Source organism: Ailuropoda melanoleuca, chromosome 1, assembly GCF_002007445.2.
Source record: "Ailuropoda melanoleuca isolate Jingjing chromosome 1, ASM200744v2, whole genome shotgun sequence".
In the NCBI taxonomy this organism is placed as follows: domain Eukaryota; kingdom Metazoa; phylum Chordata; class Mammalia; order Carnivora; family Ursidae; genus Ailuropoda; species Ailuropoda melanoleuca.
Window position 1 is genome coordinate 194,112,041 of NC_048218.1, and position 19,899 is coordinate 194,131,939.

The following is a 19,899-nucleotide window of genomic DNA, read 5'->3' on the forward strand; positions in this document are numbered from 1 at the left end:
CTCTGTCACTCGGACAGATTTGAAAGGATTGATCATCTACGAGGTTGGGATGTACTCGCCATTTCCTTAGCTCCATCGCAGTGGTAGCAGCTGTTTCTGCTTCTAGACAGCTCCATGGTACAGCACTTACCTGCCCACAGGAAGATCAGCTCCAAGGAGGCATGGGGGCCAGTGGTCGTTAATAGAGTTAGTTGACTGATAGACATGGAGCTGAGCTCGGAAAGGACAAATAGGCAAGACTTGTAAAGTCATGATAATTTCACCTTAGGTTTCCTTTTCCAGGCAGCCTTCCTTGATTCACTCATTAAGTCCCACCAACGTGTTGAAATCCCCGTGTATTGTCCGCCGTAGAACAATTCCATAAAGACAGGCTAAGGAAGGGTGTGATTTAGACCAGAGAAATGATGTAGAATTTGGTGGGATCGTGAGAAGGAAAGATGTTGGGTGGGGGTGAGCCGAGAGGGGTGCTCAGGGTGCCTACTCCACGTACTCCAGAGAAGGTCCCAGCTGCTGGCCTTGATCCCTTCTCCTAGGCTGGGTGCAGGGGACAGGTCACAGTGGTCCTCTTGGCTGCAGGTATGGAGGCTCCATTTTCTGACTACAGGCCTTCCTCATGTGTGTGTGTGGGGGGGGTGGGGGCGTATAGCTGGTTCTGTGACCTAGAATGGAAAGAGAGGGAGAAGCTACTATGATTACTGTTTTCAGGTGGAGATTTGAGTTCCTGCTGGAGACAGGGCTGTAAATCCTCTTCCTAAGATTCTTCCCAAGTCTAATTTATCCTGCTGCCCCGCAGTGTGCCTCTCCTGTAAAGGGGCAGAGGAAGGCAACATGGTACTTCACCATTTTTATGTTCTATACATACTGTCGTTAGAGCACAGCCGTCCTTTCCTTAGTATTCGAGGTTTAGAATATTTGCTTGGGATAAAATGCAAAACTCAGACATGCTTCTGAACCAATACAGAGCCGAAGTAAAATAATAGCAATAATTTAAATCACTTCAAATAATTAATGAGATTTAGGACTAAGGCCAACTAAAACAAAATTTAATTTATAACAAAGAAACTTCTCTAATGGTGGCATTTTCAGTCTTTCTGAAAAGACTTAATTCAGTCACTTAGGGGCTAATTATCAAGGGGATTATCTATGGCTTTAGTTTCTCGTCCTTTCCTCCAAGGCTGTTTTTTTTGTGTGGTTTGTTTGTTTGTTTGTTTGTTTGTTTGTTTTTGAGGCATTTGGCTCTTGGGAGAGTGAGCTGGGACCTGGAGGGGGCACCGGTTGCTTGAAAAAGGATGAAAGTAAAGGGGGAGCCATGGGGAAGAAGGTGAAGTTAGGAGCCCATGGAGAGTTCTCCACACTGTGTTTCATGCATTCCTATTTTTAGTCATTTCACTTACTTGGAATAATTAAGAAGTGCTTGCAACTGGCATAATGAGAAAATGCTCTGATGTAACATAAGCTATTTTTAATGACTTTGTCTAATTTTGATTTTATTGGCTTACCTTATTCTGTATTTGTTTCTGCCCCCAGATCTGTCTTGTGTGAGTTATATGCCTTACCTTCTAGAACTTAATGCTTCTCACAATAAACTGACGACATTCTTCAATTTCAAGCCGCCCAAAAATCTCAAGGTAGACTTGATCCATCCATTCATTCATTAGCTGGCCTACAAAGTACATTAACATGCAAAACAGTGCTCAAATAGAGAATTCAGACAGCCTAAGATATGGGAGTACATAGTACAAATGTCTGAAACGAAATGAAAAGGAATTTGGGTATCGTTTGTGAAAAAGGAAGATGGTCTCTCTGCAGATAATCTTTTTAGGAAGCTTTGCTAATAGTGTTCAGACTGAAGAACTAACGTCCTCCTCTCCCACAGCTGAATACTAGCTATTATTTACATATTTTTAGTGTACAACAATTTTATACCTGGAAAACCTGTAAAAATTTCTTTGGGGGCCCAAATTTTGCCCTCCTCATTTATCCAACCTTTACCTTCTTTTTTTCTCAACAATGGTTTCCGATCTTGCTTCTCTGAAGTTGCTTTTGCATTTGACACAGAACTAAACGCTGTGAGCAGTAGTTGATGGAGCAGCTCGCTCTGGGCTGTGTCTCGTGCTTTAATGAGCGTACAGATCACCTGGGGTTCTTGTGAAAATAGGGCCCAGGAGGTCTGAAGTCAGGCCTGAGACTGTGATTTCTAACAGCCTCCCAGGGGATGCCGCTGCTGGTGGTCCACTGGCCACACCGAAGCAGCGAGGTTATGGATTCGTGGTTCCCAGACTCTTCTGCACATTGCAATCCCCTGGGGACTTTCAAAAACTACTCATGCCTGGGTCTCACTGCCAGAGTCTGATTCAAGTGGTCGAGGTGAGGTCCAGGCGTGGAATTTTTAAAAGACCCTCAGGTGGCTCTAAAATGCTGACAAATTTGGGAACCGTTGGTGTGAGCTTGGGATTAGCGTTCTAGCGGACTGATATATTTCATTAAATATTTTTAGGATTGGACATCAGTTATTGCCTTGTATCTATTTTGTTTATTTACAAACCAAATGAACTTAGATCCCAAGTATTCTGCTGGGCTCACACAAATGAGAAAGGTGGTTTGAAATCAAGAATCTGACATCACCCATACTGCTAGTGAGATGCTCTTCTTAATTTTTCTTCTGTTCACCCCATTTTTTTCTTAGTAGTGGGATGAAATATTTTCTCCTTTGAAATTATACTTACTGCCAAGGTGACATGCCTTTGCCCAGATAAGCCACACGAGGTGCCTGTTTGTACATGGTATGGGGCCACGTGGTCTCCAGGTGATGAGGGATTGTACTGGCAGAGCTGTTTCCTTTCTCCCAGTTGCTGTCCCATTCTGCTTTGTCCTAAGCCCCAGGGAAATGAGTAGTGGCAACCGTATGACCCCTTCCCTGGGAAAAACTTCCTTGGGATTTCTTCCATTCACCCCCCCCTCCCCCAAGAAGGCTTCACCGGTGAACAAAAACAATGCAGATACCCCATCTTTAAGGTTCCGAATTCCCAGAGAGTTAAGAGCAAATATATTGGTCACTGTACAGAAGTGCCTGCAAAGTGCCAGACCAGCCCTGATAACCTGCTCCAAGCCCGTGGGAACTCTGTGTCAGCCTGGGGGCGGTGACCCAGGCCCGCTGCTGTTTTCAGTGCATTATCTATTTTTTTTTTAAGATTTTATTTATTTTTTTGACAGAGAGAGAGAGAGAGACAGCCAGCGAGAGAGGAAACACAGGCAGGGGGAGTGGGAGAGGAAGAAGCAGGCTCCTAGCGGAGGAGCCTGATGTGGGGCTCGATCCCAGGACTCTGGCATCACGCCTTGAGCCGAAGGCAGACGCTTAACGACTGAGCCACCCAGGCGCCCCTTCAGTGCATTATCTTAAGCAGTCCTCCCCGTAAATCTGTGAGGCAGCTGGGACGGTCCCATTTCACAGATGACTCCAGAGTATAGAAAGGGCAAATGACATTATGTCATCTCTGCTGGAAGGTAGGGGTGAGCTGGAACCCAGTGTCTGCTCCGCACAGCCTGTGTCTTCGCAGTAAACCCGGACTGTGTACACCGTCCCACCCTCTCGAAAAGCCGTGCATCCTGTTCCCTTATTATCTGCGAGCCTTGTGCCACCAGCCAGAGAAGGCCTATGTTTCCTAAAGCACAGGGACTTGTTCTTATACATGCTTTGTATTTCCCAGAATGCTCTGCTCTTAGTAGGCCCAGCAGGTTCGTTTGATGGATGGGACTCCCTGCAAGGCTTTAGGTCCAGTGACACTCCCAGGGGGAGTCAGAGCACCATCAGAACCCTTCCAGGCTCTCAACAAAGCTGGTATCACAGGGCCCAGAGGGCACAGGATGGGCACGTGGCCCAGAGAGGGGCAGAGTTAGAGAGGAGCAGACACAGCTGTGGCACAAGAATGAGAGGGGTTGATGGAAAAGTGTCAATTTTAAGTAAGCCTAGATCACTGTGTAGACTTCCAGGGCATCATTATTACACAGAAGACAAAAGTGAGTGTGAAACCTCATTCCGTCATGCCCGACTGACTTCTTAGGTCAGCCATGGTCTGCGTTTGCCGTAGTTGCAGTTTATATAGACGTCCAGGTTTGTGTTCCGTTGTTTGGTTTATTTTGGATTAACGGTATTTTGTTTGCACGTTACTGTTGGTTCACATGGTTCACACACTTGGTTTTACTGACAGTGTGGTCCTGTTGCTATCTTGTAATCCGTTTTCTTATCTTTCCGCTTGAGTTTTCAATATGTTTTTTAATATTCAGTATTTAAAGTTTTAGTATTTAAAGTTTTTAGTATTTACTACATTGATAAAATATTTTTGGGGTGGAATTACTGTTTTAAAGGGCACGAGAAATAAGAATAGTGCTCATTAGATCATTGTTTGATAGTTTTCCAGAAAATTATTACATGTGTCCCGCAAGTTATCAATGCAGTGTTTTAAAAAAGTTTGGTTTTTTTAAAAATATTTTTTGTTCATCTTTTGCTCGTGGGTGAATATTTAAAGTTATTGAATGTTGTTTTTCTTTGGTCTCCTATTTTTGAGTAAGAACAACTGATGTTGCTGAAGAGGGTTTCCTAAAATAGTCTGTTTTGAGAAAGGGTGTGAAGTGGATGAGATGTAGCCTGAGGGATGAATAAGAAAGATTTTTCTGGCACTCGGGAGGTGACATGGGAAAATATATTGAGAGAGAGGAGAAAAGGCAGAGAAGAGATGAGCACGTGAACTAAGTGAATGCCACTCAAGGAGCAGGAGAGAAAATGAAAGAAAAGGTGGTAAAAGCAGAATTGAGGTGAATTCTGCGGGAAGATGAAGAAAGTCTGAAGTGATTGCCGGAAACAGAGGGAGGAAGGGCAGGAATGGAAGGCATTCAGGTGGAGGGGGTGTCCGCATGGCCAGAGGGCAGAGGCCTCCTCCCCAGTCTCGCTCAGACTGAACAGACAAGGGTCCAGGCAGAACAGGAGTGGATATGGGTAGCTGAGTTGGCCTTGGCGTATTTTCAGTAATGAATTCTAACCCCACAGCCAGAAAGACTTTCCCATGCAAGGAATTATTGTGGTTAAGTGAATAAAAGATAAACTTTGACATATTGTTCTCTTTTTCTCATCAGAAGGTGGATTTTTCCTACAATCAAATTTCTGAAATGGGTGATTTGTCGGCATACCAGGCTCTCACTAAACTCATTTTGGACAGTATCCTTTGAATGAGTAAAGGGGAAATTTGGGTAATAGGCCCATTACTAAGTGTGTACTTGGATGACTTGGAGTGGTACCAGACCAGCAGTTTACTGGAGATGTGTGACTAATTTGAATGATGAAGAATTGATATTCACAAAATGAGGAAAGAGATTTTATTTACCAAGGAGTAAGATTGTAAGTCAGAGCTTGCCAAGAGCCTCTTACACCTGAAAAAGCTACATAAGACCATCATTCTTCTGATAAACATAGGCTTATTTTTAATTCTAGAACCAGGTAAGTTCTGTTTTGACTCCTCTCTTCAAATTTACTTAAACTTGTGCCCTTAAGTCAGTATCTGGAAATCCAGGTATGACCAAAGGAAAATAAATGATTTATTTTTTAATTTTATAAAAGAAATTATAGTAACCTCCCTTTAAATAGCAAGCTTCTCTGGCGTATTTAAAATGTACTTTCGTTTTCTCAAAAAAGCAAAATCTGCCCCTTTTGATGAGTAACCAGCTTCAGGAACGTACCTACTGCAGGAGTCAGGCTCCCACGCAGAGCATTTATCTTGAAGTCCACACGCTCCAGCTTCGGGAGCCTAACAGGTTAATTGGGGATCTGTGAGTTTAATGAGCTTGAGTCTCTTTACACCAGAGACTGATGTTTGCTGGGTGATAAGGGAGCAGCATCTTGTCTTTCTCAGTATCTCTCTACCCACCTGGGGATTCTTCAGGGCGGAGGGGGGGAATGAATTGATTGCCCTTGGGTGCCTCATTCCAGGGACAGGGCAGCAGTTAGAACACTACACCTGTAATGAGACTGAGATGGGAGAACAGAAGGTCTGTTGTCTTGAAGACATATTTTGTTGGGAAAAAACCAATATGATGGGAAACTTAGAACATAGCGCCACGCTCTTTAGAACCGGTGTGTGAAAATGCGCCATTAGTGGACATTTAGATGGTGCTCTCGAAGCGAGCAAGTTCTCCTAAATGCAGCCTAACGAGAAAATGATCAAAATGAAATGCTCCGACGGCAAACTAAAAGTGATACACGCTAGCAGCCCCTGTCCGTAGAGCTTTCACTTTATGCTTGACAGTCACACATACTGAATTTGCAAGGAGGCAGAGGCTGACCGCCCAGAAGCCACCTGACTCAGAAATCCACTCGGGCCACCTAGAAGAGCACTGCTCAGGGAAGATTAATGGTATCTGCCTCAGCATTGCCTGGAACTTCATAGCAATGCAGGCTCTGGGACTCTGCCCCATGCCCCGGAAATGAGAACCTGCATTTTTAACAAGACCCCTAGGTGATGGGAGTGCACGTTAAAGCTTGAGAAGCACTGGTCTGGCTAGAAGTCAGCTGTGCCCACGACTCCTACCGGCCAGAAGGGAGGAGTGAGCATCCAGAGCTCCCTGTAATCTTCAGGGTACCCTGAATGAGGGCGCTCACGTGGCAGTCTGGGCTCTCTCTCCCAGAAAAATCTTTATGCAGCATGGAACTGCCACAGAAAACAGCTCCACAGTATTTTGGACTCAAAACAGAGGGTGCAGTTTAAAACATTTCTATCGTGGAAGACTTAAGTTCTATATCAATTTATTTTTCCATGTAAATAACTGTTACGACTCTGTAAATGTCAAATATCGTGAAGAAAGGAATTAGGATTTTATTTTTTTTAACCTGACTTTAGATGTAGCAATTCAGTCTTCTCTCCAAAGTGTAAAAAGCTGTCATTATTACATCAGAACCAATTGCAATTCAAGACTAGACACATAATTCAAATGTAACATGGCAGCATTCCTCACCTGTGTCTTTTAAACTGCAAACACAAGTAGCCAAAACAAGCTACCCTCCCTAAACTCTTAAATAACTTCTTAGCTTACCATTTTCAAAAGATAGTAGGCTGGTTGTTAAACAGTACTGAATATGCCTCTTGTTCTGTTCAAGAGTGTCACATACTGTGTATAATTATGTTATTAGATAAGATTTTTGAAGACTGAAAAACTTTGCAATAAAAAAGAATCTTTAAACAACATTTTTTATGCCAGTACATTTGAAAACTTAGATGAAACGGATAAATTCCTAGAAAAATATGCACCCAAATGCTGATTTGGAAATAGAAACCCTGAGTAGTCCTGTAATTGTAAATGCAGTTCATATAAAGTTAATTAAAATACTCAAAAACCCCACCAGATCCAAACTTCTAAGAACAGATCTTCCAATAATGAACAAAATCTTTCAAGGATTAAGAATAGAAGTCATATTCACAATCCATTCTAATGAGATTATTTTGATATCCCAAAGCAGAAAAGGAACAATAGGAGAAAGGAAAATGACAGACACTTTTCACTCATGATCTAGATGTAAAAATCCTAAACAGCTATTGGCGACCTGAATCTGACTGTTTAAAAAAAGATAATATACCATGACCAAGTTTAGTTTATCTCATGACTATAAGGATAGTTTAATATCAGAAAGTCAGTTAAGTCAGAAAGTCATTAACTATGTTAATAGATTAAGAGAAATAAACCATATGAGCAGTAGGTTTAGAAACTCAATAGATAGTTTTTATTGTAAATTAGATTTTATTAAATTCTATGAGTAAGCTAGTAATAGGGAATTTCCTCAACTTGATAAGGTCTATAAAAATATTTGAAGCAGAATTTTTCCTAACTGGGGACATGTTCTAAGCATTCTTTAAAATTGGGAACAAGACAAAGATCTCTACCGTTGCCCCTTCTATCCATCATTGTTTTGGAGGTTTTAGCCAGCACAATAAAATAAGAGAAAAAAAAAATTGTAAGTATAAAGATTGAAAATAGAAGATAAAAGTCTTTTTTTTTTTGCAAATGATATGCATTGGGAATATCAAACATAACTTGCAATAAACTACTAGGAATGATAGTTTTGGGAGTTTAACAAAGTAGTTGGATATGACTTCAATAAACGGAAATCAATTGCATTTTTCTACATCACAAACAATCATTTAGAAAGCAACTTAAAACAGAGGCCCCCATTTACAAGAGCAATAAAAATGGATCTTATTAACGATAAGACCTGTGGGAGGAATATAATAAAACTTTATTGAAGAGCATTAAAGACCAAACTAAAGAGAAATATATTCCATGTTCCCAGATAGGAAGACGGGAGAAAATATTCAAAAAGAGTTTTACAGAAAATGAGTCAGATAAGGCTAATAAACATATAACTAGATGTCAGCCTCATTTGTATTTGGAGAAATGCAACCCAAGACCACACGAGATACTATATTACATCCATTCAATTGACAAAATTTAAGAAATCTAAAAATACCAAGTGTTGGAGAACATGTAGGTCAAGAGGATGTCTTTTTTTCTTCCTTTGGGGATGAAATTAGTTCAACCACTTTGGAGCGCAATTTTATCCTCTTTTATAAAGTTGAACATTCAAATTCCCTGCGGCCGAGCACTTTTATTACTACATATGGGAAGCTTAGCATACGTGTATCTGGAGGCTTGTAGAAGAATGCTCGTAGCAACACTGCTTGTCATAGCAAAAAATTGAAATAGGCCATATGCTCATTGATAAGAGAAAGCACAAATTACGTTATACTCATAATAGCATATCATACAGTAGTGAAAATGAATGAAATATATCTCCATGCAGCAGTAGGAATGCATCTTAATAAAACTAAATATAATTTTAGTATCAAACGAAAGCGGAAAGGGAAGAGGAAGTGGGCAATTCAGCATAGTGGTCATCTCCAAGGGGGAGGCATTGGGTGCAACAGAGGGACGTGCAGGAGTAGATGTAAGTTACTGTTCATCTTCTTCTTGGGCTGGAAGTGGGGGTCATTTCAAGAGTGTTCATTAGATAGGCCATGTATGGGCAAATGCTGTACCTGTGTCCATTAAAAATGTTTTAAATCTAAAAATTATTCATTTCTTTGAAAGTAGTTATTTACCAAATTTCAAACTTGAGCTTGTATCAGAATCCCCTGGCAGGTTTGTTAAAACATCTCTTGCTGGCCTCCACCCTCCGAACTTCTGGTGGAGTGGTTCTGGGGTGGGGCCTGAGACTTTGCATTTTCAACAAGTTTCCAGGTGATGCTGATTGCTGGTCTCAGGAGTGCACTTGAAGATCCCCAGCTTTAAGCTAGCCAGCCCTCTCTGTTGTACCTTGCAGGGCATGCTTTCCTAATCTGATGCCATTTCCGTGTGTCCTTTTTAGGGGTTTGGTTGTTATCTTTTTTTTTGCTTTTTATATTTGTTCAAGCTTTCCTTAGTGGGCGAGTGTGTCTTTTCTATTTGAGGGGAACAAGTGCACTTTTATTTAAAATATAATTAAATTGTAATTATCAACATTGAAAAGCACTTCTTTAAAACAAACACAAGTCAGTTAATCAACCTGGTATGCTGACATTGTGATTGTAGATTATCCTAGTGCCTCAAAACGGACTGGTTAACTATGAGAAATCGAGCTTTTAGTTTATCTTATGCTATTTTGTCATTCCATTTGTGGATAATTGATGATCAATTGATAATCATCCTAAATCACAAGCTGATAAACTTTGTCCAGGATAAGTCAAGTATTTCTTAAGAAGGAATGCTGTGTATTCTTTGCCTGTAAATATTGACAGGTTGATTGTTCTTTGGAATTTGTCTTATGATTATAGAATCGTGGAGTTTCTAAAAAGTGACTCACAGAATGTTAAAGATTATCTACTACTAACTCTTCTTTTACGGAAGAGGGAGGCTCAGTAACTCGTCCAAGATCATTTGGTCAGTGGTTGAACTGAGCTTAGTCCTCTAAATTCCATTGTTTTCCCCATGCTGCAATTCACTGAGTAATTACTACTTTTATCACCTAGCCATTTAAAGTGTATGTGTGTTTCATTTCTTAGAGATTCACTCCTATAGCGAAGAACATTTTTCAGTGGTAAGGTGATATAGATCTTTCAGGATTGGTTTTGATTAAAACTATCATTGCGGTTCTCTCTACTAAGAGAATTGTGATGGATTTCCTACTTATTTCTCAGTAACTGTTTTCTATACACCCGAACCATATTTTATGATTGCAGACAAATGAATAAGAGCGAATACTGAACTAGTGAATAATTTATGGCAAGCTCTGCAAAGTGCTGACAGCATCACCAACATGTAAAAATATGTCACGGGGCTTTTCCCTCACTGTAAAGTTACGCTTATGGGCCTTTGGGTTCCTTCGCTTCGTTTCTGAGGATCTAAAATTCCAAGGGAAAAGTTTATTCGCAGAAATGTAAAACTTTAGAGCTGGAATGCAGTATGATGATTTTAAGTTCTTTGAGTCTCCTTCTTCTGATAGCGGCCTTTGAAAATTAAAACGTACCTAAGAGGGTTAACCCAGGAAGCTAATTCATTGTAATGGCTTAGTGACTTAGATTGTATTTCTTCTTATTGGAAAGTCCCAAACCTATATGAAAGAACGCAAAAGAATAATGCTCAGAGGAAGGACAATTAACATTTCGTGCAGTTTCTTAAAATAAGAAAATGAGAGATTAGGGAGATAAGGGTATTCCTGAGAGCAAGCTGAGAACTCAGAGCAATGTATGGACCAGTCCTGCATATTGACCATTATCACTGCTGGTGGCCACAGATGATGTGACCTTGGGAGTATGGAGGTGGCGGGGGGTGGGCGTGGGGCAAGGGGTAGGGAAGGTGTTAGGCTACTATAAAAAGTACTCTTCACTCAGGAACCTGATTAATTTATAGTGTTGAAATTCCTCGAAATTTAAGGGGGGGTGGTGAAGAGTTAGGAAATAGACAATTTTTCTGAAATGAACTTATTTCTCAGCAGAAATATGCAGTCAGATCCTCAAGCCTTTGCCCCCAGGGCTGTGAGTGACTGCAGAGGTAGCTGCAGAAGCCAGGACTAGCTTTGCAGTGAGGCCTCCGTCCGTATTCCTCCTCCTTTGGGCCCTTGCAATGCTAATTTCATGAAACCTGACTTGCTGTATTAGTCAAAGCTGGAGAGTGGAGCCAGGATGTACTGAGAGAACTGGGGTTAGCCTCTGATGTCTTGGAAAATTACTGCATACACCATAAACAAGCTTGCCTTTTCAGTTCCCACCCACTAGCTCTTGACAGTTTCCTTGTTTTCTGATCCTTGCCCCCTTCCCATGGGAAGGCTTCCTGACTCAGCTCCCACAGGCATTCATTCTACTCTTCCCCATGAGTATCTTCACTTCAGTTGGAGCAGAACTACCAGGACACTAGTGCCCCTGACATAGGACTTAAAGACTATTGCTTCCTCTGCTAAACTGAGACAGACGGCCATTTGAAGTTTCCCTTGCCTAATTTTTCTTGCCAAAGATTGCCACTCCAGGGACATNTTCCTCGTTTTCTGATCCTTGCCCCCTTCCCATGGGAAGGCTTCCTGACTCAGCTCCCACAGGCATTCATTCTACTCTTCCCCATGAGTATCTTCACTTCAGTTGGAGCAGAACTACCAGGACACTAGTGCCCCTGACATAGGACTTAAAGACTNTTTCGGTTGGAGCAGAACTACCAGGACACTAGTACCCCTGACATAGGACTTAAAGACTATTGCTTCCTCTGCTAAACTGAGACAGACGGCCATTTGAAGTTTCCCTTGCCTAATTTTTCTTGCCAAAGATTGCCACTCCAGGGACATTTTATTTCATCTGTTGCTGTGTGGGAGTTTAATCTCTGTTTCCCACATTTCACGTACTTTGTTACAATCCGTATCTGCAAAGATCTGGTCCTCGTTCTCGTTCAAGAATGATTATTGCAACAGCCCCTAGGAAATGGAAGCAGAAGGATCATGGTGTTTGTAAGCATAAAGGTTTCTTTGTAGAGCTCCTCTGGCAGGAAGCTTTATGACGGCACAGTTGAAAATGCATATTTGATGACAAGCGAAACTATGCTTCAGTCCAAGGGTCAAATCTGGAACCAATGAAGACAAATTAGGAATGTCTGGTTCATTTGGCAATATTTTCTCCTCATTGCTTCTAGTTTGGAATAGATGCTGGCCTTCAAGCTTCCATTTTGTGCTTGTTGGCCAACAGGGAGTGGATGTGATCCCTTGGCCTCACGTGCTTGCAATGTGGTAATGTTAGCGGCCTTATAATTTGAGGAACTTTATGGTTCGTGAACCTTGTTCCGATGATTTTTTTTCCCATGATCAAACTTTCAGTTTTCATGGCAACCTGTTGTTATTCCTACGTGACANAGGGAGTGGATGTGATCCCTTGGCCTCACGTGCTTGCAATGTGGTAATGTTAGCGGCCTTATAATTGTGAGGAACTTTATGGTTCGTGAACCTCGTTCCGATGATTTTTTTTCCCATGATCAAACTTTCAGTTTTCATGGCAACCTGTTGTTATTCCTACGTGACAAGTGAAAAATCTGAGCAGAGAGGAATTAAGTCACATAACGAGTGGTTAGTGGAGTTAGGAGAACTACAAAGAATTATGAGGCAAAATACCTGTTTTTGTGATAACTTAATGATCCCTTCCCTCCCCTTTAAAATTAAAATTCTTTGTTTCTATGATTAATGGAAGGAGATAGGTGGGGGGTTGGAAGTTGACGGGAAAAGGCTTCAAGGAAGAACTGGTCTGTCCAGAGTAGATATCAAGAATTGATGTTGCTGTGACAAATTTACAATTAAGTAGACCCTGGGAAGTTGCTTCCAAAGTGGCTCCAGCATAAAGAAGCCTCAGTCAGATGAAACAATCTATTTTTCAGAACCTTTAAAATGCTTGCTAAACTGATAGGAATGGCGTCTTGATTTGCATTGTCCTGATTAAGGGTGTTGCAGGGTCTTTCCATATGTTTGTTGGCCACTTGGATTTGCCCTTGTGGGAATTTTCTCCATGTATTCTTTCTCATTTTCTATTGGGTGGTTCTGTCTTTATTCTTTCTTTCTATTAAGTTATTGTCATTCTCTATGTATTCTAGATAGCAATCCTTCATCTGCTATTTCTGTTGCAGATATGTTTCCCCAGCCTATTGTTTGTATATACTTAAGTAATTAAGGGCAACAGAAATAAGACCATGAGGTAATCTTTCAAAAAAAAAGTAAGAAGTTGGTTTAATGTAAATGTTAAAGAAAAGAAATGGAATTTGAAATTAAGTCCTGAGGAATGGGTAGGGTTTAGGAAGGGTAGGAAAGCAATATGAAAAAAAGATACACTGCTAATATGTAAGAAAGTCCTTGGTACATTCCAGAACTGCTGAGAAGACTGACCTGGCAGAATTAGGGCATTCTCACTGGGTTATAATGGAGATGAAACTGGAGAAATAGGCTTTGCTTGAAGTCAGGGGCTTCAGATGCAGGAGTGAGGAATTTGGAATTCGCCCTGTGAGAATTTTTTGATTGAAACTTGATATCCAATATTTTGAAAAAATTAACCTGACTACAGTGTGTCAGGTGATTTGAGGCAGCAGGAAATGGATGTTAGAGGTACCCATTGGTGCTAAAGCTGAATTAAGTTGGCAGTGGAGTGAACAGAAGGGAATAATTAAAGAAGTGTTTTAAAGCAAAAAATGCCAACTCTTGCTGATTGATTGGATGCCCTGAAGATTACAAGTGGCTGAGAGAACCTCAATGTCTTCAGCTACTAGGGAGGAAAAACTGAGCTGTGGTGGGCAAATGATATTAAATCCCAAAAATTTGCCAAAGAAAGCAAGACCAGAGAGAGGGAAATAGAATTGGTGACGTTGGGACTGCAATTTTAGGTGACTGTAAGGATGAAACACCGAAGAAATTTACATTTTAAAATGACTAGAAACTCAATATGAGGAAACGAAGACGGAGTTTAGGCCTTATTTATTTTAAAGGGAGAAGAGAAACCAATGTAGACAGAAAAGGCTGTTCCTCTCTCTAGCAGGGTATTGGTTCTTTACCACCTCTTTGCCACAGGTGACATCCCCCAGGCGATAAACCTTGGCACGTGTTGCCTGCACGGTGACCCTGTATTCGGAAGTCCCGCCTGTGGGAAGGCACGTGAGCTCTTGTGGAGACCATTAAGGAACCAAGGGAAAACACTGCCAAGGAGGCAGCTTCGAAGCACCCTGAAATGTTTCTCCTCACTGATTAAGGGAGTCACCTATGAATGCAAAATGCAACTGAGCATACTCAAAAGCTATGTCTTTAAAAAAATGTAAGCAGTGCCAGTATTAACTTCTATAATGAAAACAATATATTTCAAGATTTAGTGTTCATCCTGTATTGGGCACGTATTAGTGCTTTATTAATGCCATTGTCTGATTCTTCTAATGGTGATCTGACACTGATTATTTTTTTCTTCAAAATGTTTTTTTTTTAAAGATTTTATTTGTTTGAGAGGGAGAGAGTGTGTGCACACAAGCGGGGGGTGGAGGGAGAGGGACAAGCAGACTCGGGGCTCGATCTCACAATCCTGAGATCATGACCTGAACCGAAATCAAGAGTCGGACACTTCACCGACTGAGCCGCCCGGGTGTCCCTCTTCAAAATGTTTCTCATGACATTTTCCTTGAACATAGTCATGGTGCATAGGCAACGAGATAGAGGAGATCGGAGGCCTAGAGCTGTGTAGTGCCCTAACACACCTGAGTCTGGCCAAGAACAAGATCACGTCAATTAACGGCTTAGGCATGCTGCCAATCAAAATCCTTTGTCTGGTGAGTCTAACCAAAACTTATTCTCGATGGAAAGTACTAGTTAATGTTTTAGCAAGTGTATGAATGATAATCAGGATTTTTCAAGTTGACGAGGAGCTGATTCCTTCATGAAAGTTACTGTTTTCTGTTTTGTTTGCTCCTTTTGGTGCCGTATGTGTGTAGGAACGATATTTCATGCTGCAGTAAAGTGATTTTCTGTTGGCATCCAAATTTAATTTTTTAAAAGATTGACATTTTACACCGAGAAGGAAAGGAATACTTTTAACAACTATTAAAAATACATTTCATAATGTCTCACTGATGAAATAACATTTAAGCATATTTAAGCATAATATTTATTGCTGTTCACCCTTTACTGTTCTCAAATGAACCATAAGATGTTCTCTGGGCACTGAATTTTATATTCATATATGCTAGTTTCCCATTCTAGAAAACCAGAATTGGTGCTGCGAATAAAGAAACAATTCCAATAAGAAACTTGAAATTTAAAAATTTTTTTCCCATAGAGAGAACTTTTCTTAAGTTCTATGACGTGCGTTGTGACTATGAATAAACATGCAGATAATTTATTAAAAAGTCAGTGGAATTATAATAGTTCCAAAGATATATACAGTGTTTTTGAAATAACAGTATAGCTCACTAATTTAAAAGCTGATAATATAGTTTGTGGATTATTCAGGATTCTTCTTCCTTTCCTCCTCTCTCCTACATCTTACCCTTGGATGGCTTTGCTGTTTTTTATTATATCTGTTACAAGGTGGGCAGGGAGGATTTTAAGCCACGAGGCTGATAGCTTAGTAATTTCTTATGTGAACTATCCCATAGGAGAGTGTTGAACTGCTATTTGAAATGACATCTTGGGTTATCTGCAGATTTATGACATTTATAATATACTATTCCTGTCTTATTTAACTACAGATAGATGAAGGTTGGCTAGTGTTAATTTTTCTTTCCCTGAGCTTGAAGCTCAAAGACCTTTTCCAAGAGACTTCACTCCCTCACGGCAAGTTAGATGAGGGCAGAGTACTGGTTGCAGTACCAAGGATGGATGGGAGGCATGGAGAGGTCTAGTAATGGCCCTGAGGACTCCTGTTTTCTGCCCACTGAGGCGTGTTAGCAAAGCATAAAAGAAAATGAATTTGTTAAGTTGGTTGGCTAATTTAAAATGATTTTAAAAAGTCACATTCTAAAAATTATGGTAATTTAGAGTACTGGCGGTATGTACTACTCAGTTGGTACCTTGTTGGAACCTTATCCTTTTCTTTACATCTCTTTGTATTGACATTCCCATTAACTTTAAGTGGAGCATGGTGTGTGGAAAGAGATAGGGGGTGCGTGGGGGGAGAAGAACTGAACTCATGATTAAGAAGATTAACACATAGCACTTTTATCCTAAGAGTTTATTTCAATAACTAAACAAGTAATCCATGTTGACACTTCCATCTCAAGCAGCTTTTAGAAAAAGCATTAAAGACTTATTTTTTTCTACAAATAAATCGGGGATTGTTCCCAGAACCTGCCCCCATTACCCAAGATGAATCAGAAAATACCGACCATGCCATCATTCATTTCCCCTTAAAATTTTTGAGAATAGTAAGGGTTTCTTTCACAAATGTTAATGAAATGTATAAGATAAAGTGATACACATTTGTTTCAACAGTTAATGCTTTTAGGTTTTAATTTGTGGAATTAGAAAACCAATTGCTTTACTACTGCAAATAATTCATTTTACATTTTTGTAGAGAAAAGAGAATAATTCACTATACAAACCAGTTAATTCTCTACCATCAACTTTTACAATAAATGTAAGGGGATAATGTGGGTCACTCATGGGCTGTTCTGTCAACCACTTCTCTGAGCAAGTAAGGACAGTGCATTCCACACTTTAAAATTCATTTTGTCTTAGTAAGAGCCATTTATTTCTTCCTTTCCAAATTGAGGAGATAAAGAATATTTCTCCTTTCATCTGTTTAAGAAAATAGCTTCTCTCTAAAGGCCCCCTTTTCCCTGCCAATCACGATTTTACAAAAAAGAAAAAAAAAGCAGAACTATTCATGCTGATACTGGACGCCCACTTTGAGGGGCAACGTATCCATTTTTCATCATCGGATAAAGGGTTTGACTAGATGACTTTCAACTCAGAAATTCTGTGATTCTGAATATTTCCCCATTCTGCTTTCCTTTCTGACCATAGGCTAGCTAATTAAACGTTTCTATGCCTCACTCTAGGCTTAAGCAGCTCCCACTTTGAAAGCCATCAGAGCCATCAGAGACGCTGTAAAGATTTATTACAGTCTATCTTCCACAGTTCTAGCACTTCAAAGTCCTTTGGGAAGAACTGTATTGTATATAAATGTTATATGTTGGCATATTTTAAATAGGATATTGAGATCTTATTTCAAGAAATTAAATTAGTATGGATATTATGTTAACTGTAGTGCAGTTTTTTCTATTACACTTTTTAGAACTTTTTTGAACTCTGAATAGTAGGAAATTTGACTTAACTTGAGCAAATGGGGGTTATGAGTATTTTTCCCTTCTGATTATGAAATTGTTCAAACATACATTAAAAAAAGGGGAGTAGTTTAATGAGTCCCCATGTATTATCACCCAACTTTGTAGATTATCAACATTCTATTAATATATTTTAAAAAGCCATAGAATTAAACTAATGACTGCAAATCTTGCTCATTATTGAAGTGAAATCTTATGAAAGATAGGATGAAAATGAGCTCTTGCTATTAAAATGTACCAGGAAACATATATCAGGAAAAATATTGTAGGTGGAAGAGCATGCTATAATTTAATTTTTCAGTGAAGTGCTTATTAAAAGTATTAAAAGTTTAAAGATGGGCATTTTATGTCATTAATTGAAACCTCAAAATTGTCTTTATGATTCCCAACTTCAACTAAAAGTGTAACTTTACTGTGGCATGTTCTTACACTTCAAGGCTAAGAAACCCAAGCTGTTGTATGTTGGAAGATGCACAAGAAAATGCAGATTATTGTTGCCACCGTAATTTGTTGTTATGGGTCCATGGGGGATGGGAAAGAGGATCTCTGAATCTTTGTTTTATGCTCATTGTCTGAGAAGATGCTTCTGTGTGAGTTATTGAAGAATTCCGTGTTCTACTATTGAATAACAAGCCACCCCGAGTGGAGTGGTATGGAGAAATTTTTCACGCTAACCATGTTATTAGCTAGCAGTTCTGCAATCTGAGCTGGGTTCAGCAAGGCGGTTCACCTGCTGCTCTTGCCTCATTCCACTGGCAGACTGGCTGGGGGCTGAGCTCAGTGAGGGTGCTGGAATGGCTGGATTTTTCCTCTGTCTTTAGCATCAGGGCCCCTTTCAGTGTGGCCTCTTCTTCTCCATGTGACCTCTCCATAAATCCTCTCCCAACAGAGTAGCTAGAGTCCTTACATGGCACCTCAGGGTTCCAGGACACAAGGAGGGAAGCTGCCAGGCCTTCTTAATTCTTAGACTTGGAACTGGCACACTTCTGCCATATTCTTTTGCTTAAGGCAAGTCGTAGGTCTGGCCTAGATTCAAGAGGAGGGACCTGCACAAGAACACGAATAATTCATGCCATGGATCAGACTACCATGGCCCTTGTGATATGAAGTGATTATGCTTAGATTGTACCTGAAAACCAGGTATGTGTGGGAATTACACTATTCAAGTGGTTTAACATGATGGCAATGAAAGAATTGCATTAAATGTAGTTTCTGAAGATAAACATGGAGTTATGCTGTCATTGGGCTTTAGGTAAACAATGTTAAAAGCTTACACTACCTAGCCTCTGTCTGTCCTACTGATTCGAACATTCATCTTGCGTGAACTTTAGTGAAAATACGACGTTCTGAATCTTTCAGCTGAAAAACTGGGATTTCTTTCTGGGGTGTATGTATATGTGTTTAGGGAGGTGATTGGTGGAAATGGGAGGGGTCAGGGCAACAAAAATGGCTTGCTGATTTTAGAAGATTTGGGCAGTATCCAGAATGAAAACTTGGCCTTGTACTTTTTCCTACTAGAAACTTTTAAGACTTTGGATGTATTTTACCAATTGTAGAGCAATAACCAGATTGAGAAGATCACGGGTTTGGAGGACCTAAAAGCCTTGCAGATCGTGGATCTGTCCCATAATCAGATCAGCAGCCTCCAGGGCTTAGAGAACCATGACTTCCTGGAAGTGATCAACCTGGAGGATAATAAGGTAACATCACACGTCATCTGTCCTGGTTTCAGTGTCTGCATAAGAGGACATATTAGGACCCATTATTGGTTTCTCAAGGGCTGTCGCGTGAAATGCCAGCTTAGAAAGTTATTCCACAAAATCTCCTGGAACAGTCGTTGCAGAAGGACTGTTTTGTTTGTTTGTTTATAATTAATACGATTCTTAATTTTTAAAAATCTGATGCTTCCTAATTACATTGTTTTAAGGGTTTAAATTGCAACCAAGTGGACATGACTTTCTGAAGTAGATACGTTCATGTATAATTTTGTGTAGAAAGGTGACCTTGGGAGTGTCTGAACTGTCAGAGCAGGGAAATGGGAGACATGAGAAGAGCCTCAGGCTGGCGTTGCCCATGCCTATCATGCAAGGAGAAGCGGTAGAGGGAGTGAGTTCCTATATTCTGTTGGTAACAATAGTGTATCTTCCTAATCTGTAGGAGTTGGGGATTGGACTGACTCCAATTTCCATATCTGGCTTAATACACACTTTGTTTCACAAATTATGTACATTGGCATTCACTCTTTTTTTTAATTAATTAATTTTTTTAATGGTAATGTCTACAAAACAATTGTATTCTTACTGAGTTCTTTATCCCATTTTTGGGAAAGACTTCATAAGGAAGTTGACTATTGAAAATGCAAACTTTGGCGGGCCCTGAAAGAGACATTGGNAATTAATTAATTTTTTTAATGATTTTTTATTATATCATGTTAGTCACCATACAGTACATCCCTGGATTCCGATGTAAAGTTCGATGCTTCATTAGTTGCGTATAACACCCAGTGCACCATGCAATACGTGCCCTCCTTACTACCCGTCACCG

The 19,899-nt window shown here is 40.2% G+C and overlaps 1 protein-coding gene across 3 annotated transcripts in view; it reads left to right on the plus strand.

Moving 5' to 3' along the window:
• The window catches only part of LRGUK (leucine rich repeats and guanylate kinase domain containing), a 108,318-nt gene that overhangs the window by 12,470 nt on the left and 75,949 nt on the right, over window positions 1–19,899 (plus strand). For all 3 annotated transcript variants that reach the window (XM_034672340.1, XM_002922630.4, XM_034672337.1), the window contains exons 4-7: window positions 1,528–1,628; window positions 5,131–5,212; window positions 14,717–14,841; window positions 18,912–19,055. In XM_034672340.1, coding sequence (XP_034528231.1) covers window positions 1,528–1,628; window positions 5,131–5,212; window positions 14,717–14,841; window positions 18,912–19,055 — 452 coding nt within the window. The remainder of the gene's footprint in view (window positions 1–1,527; window positions 1,629–5,130; window positions 5,213–14,716; window positions 14,842–18,911; window positions 19,056–19,899) is intronic.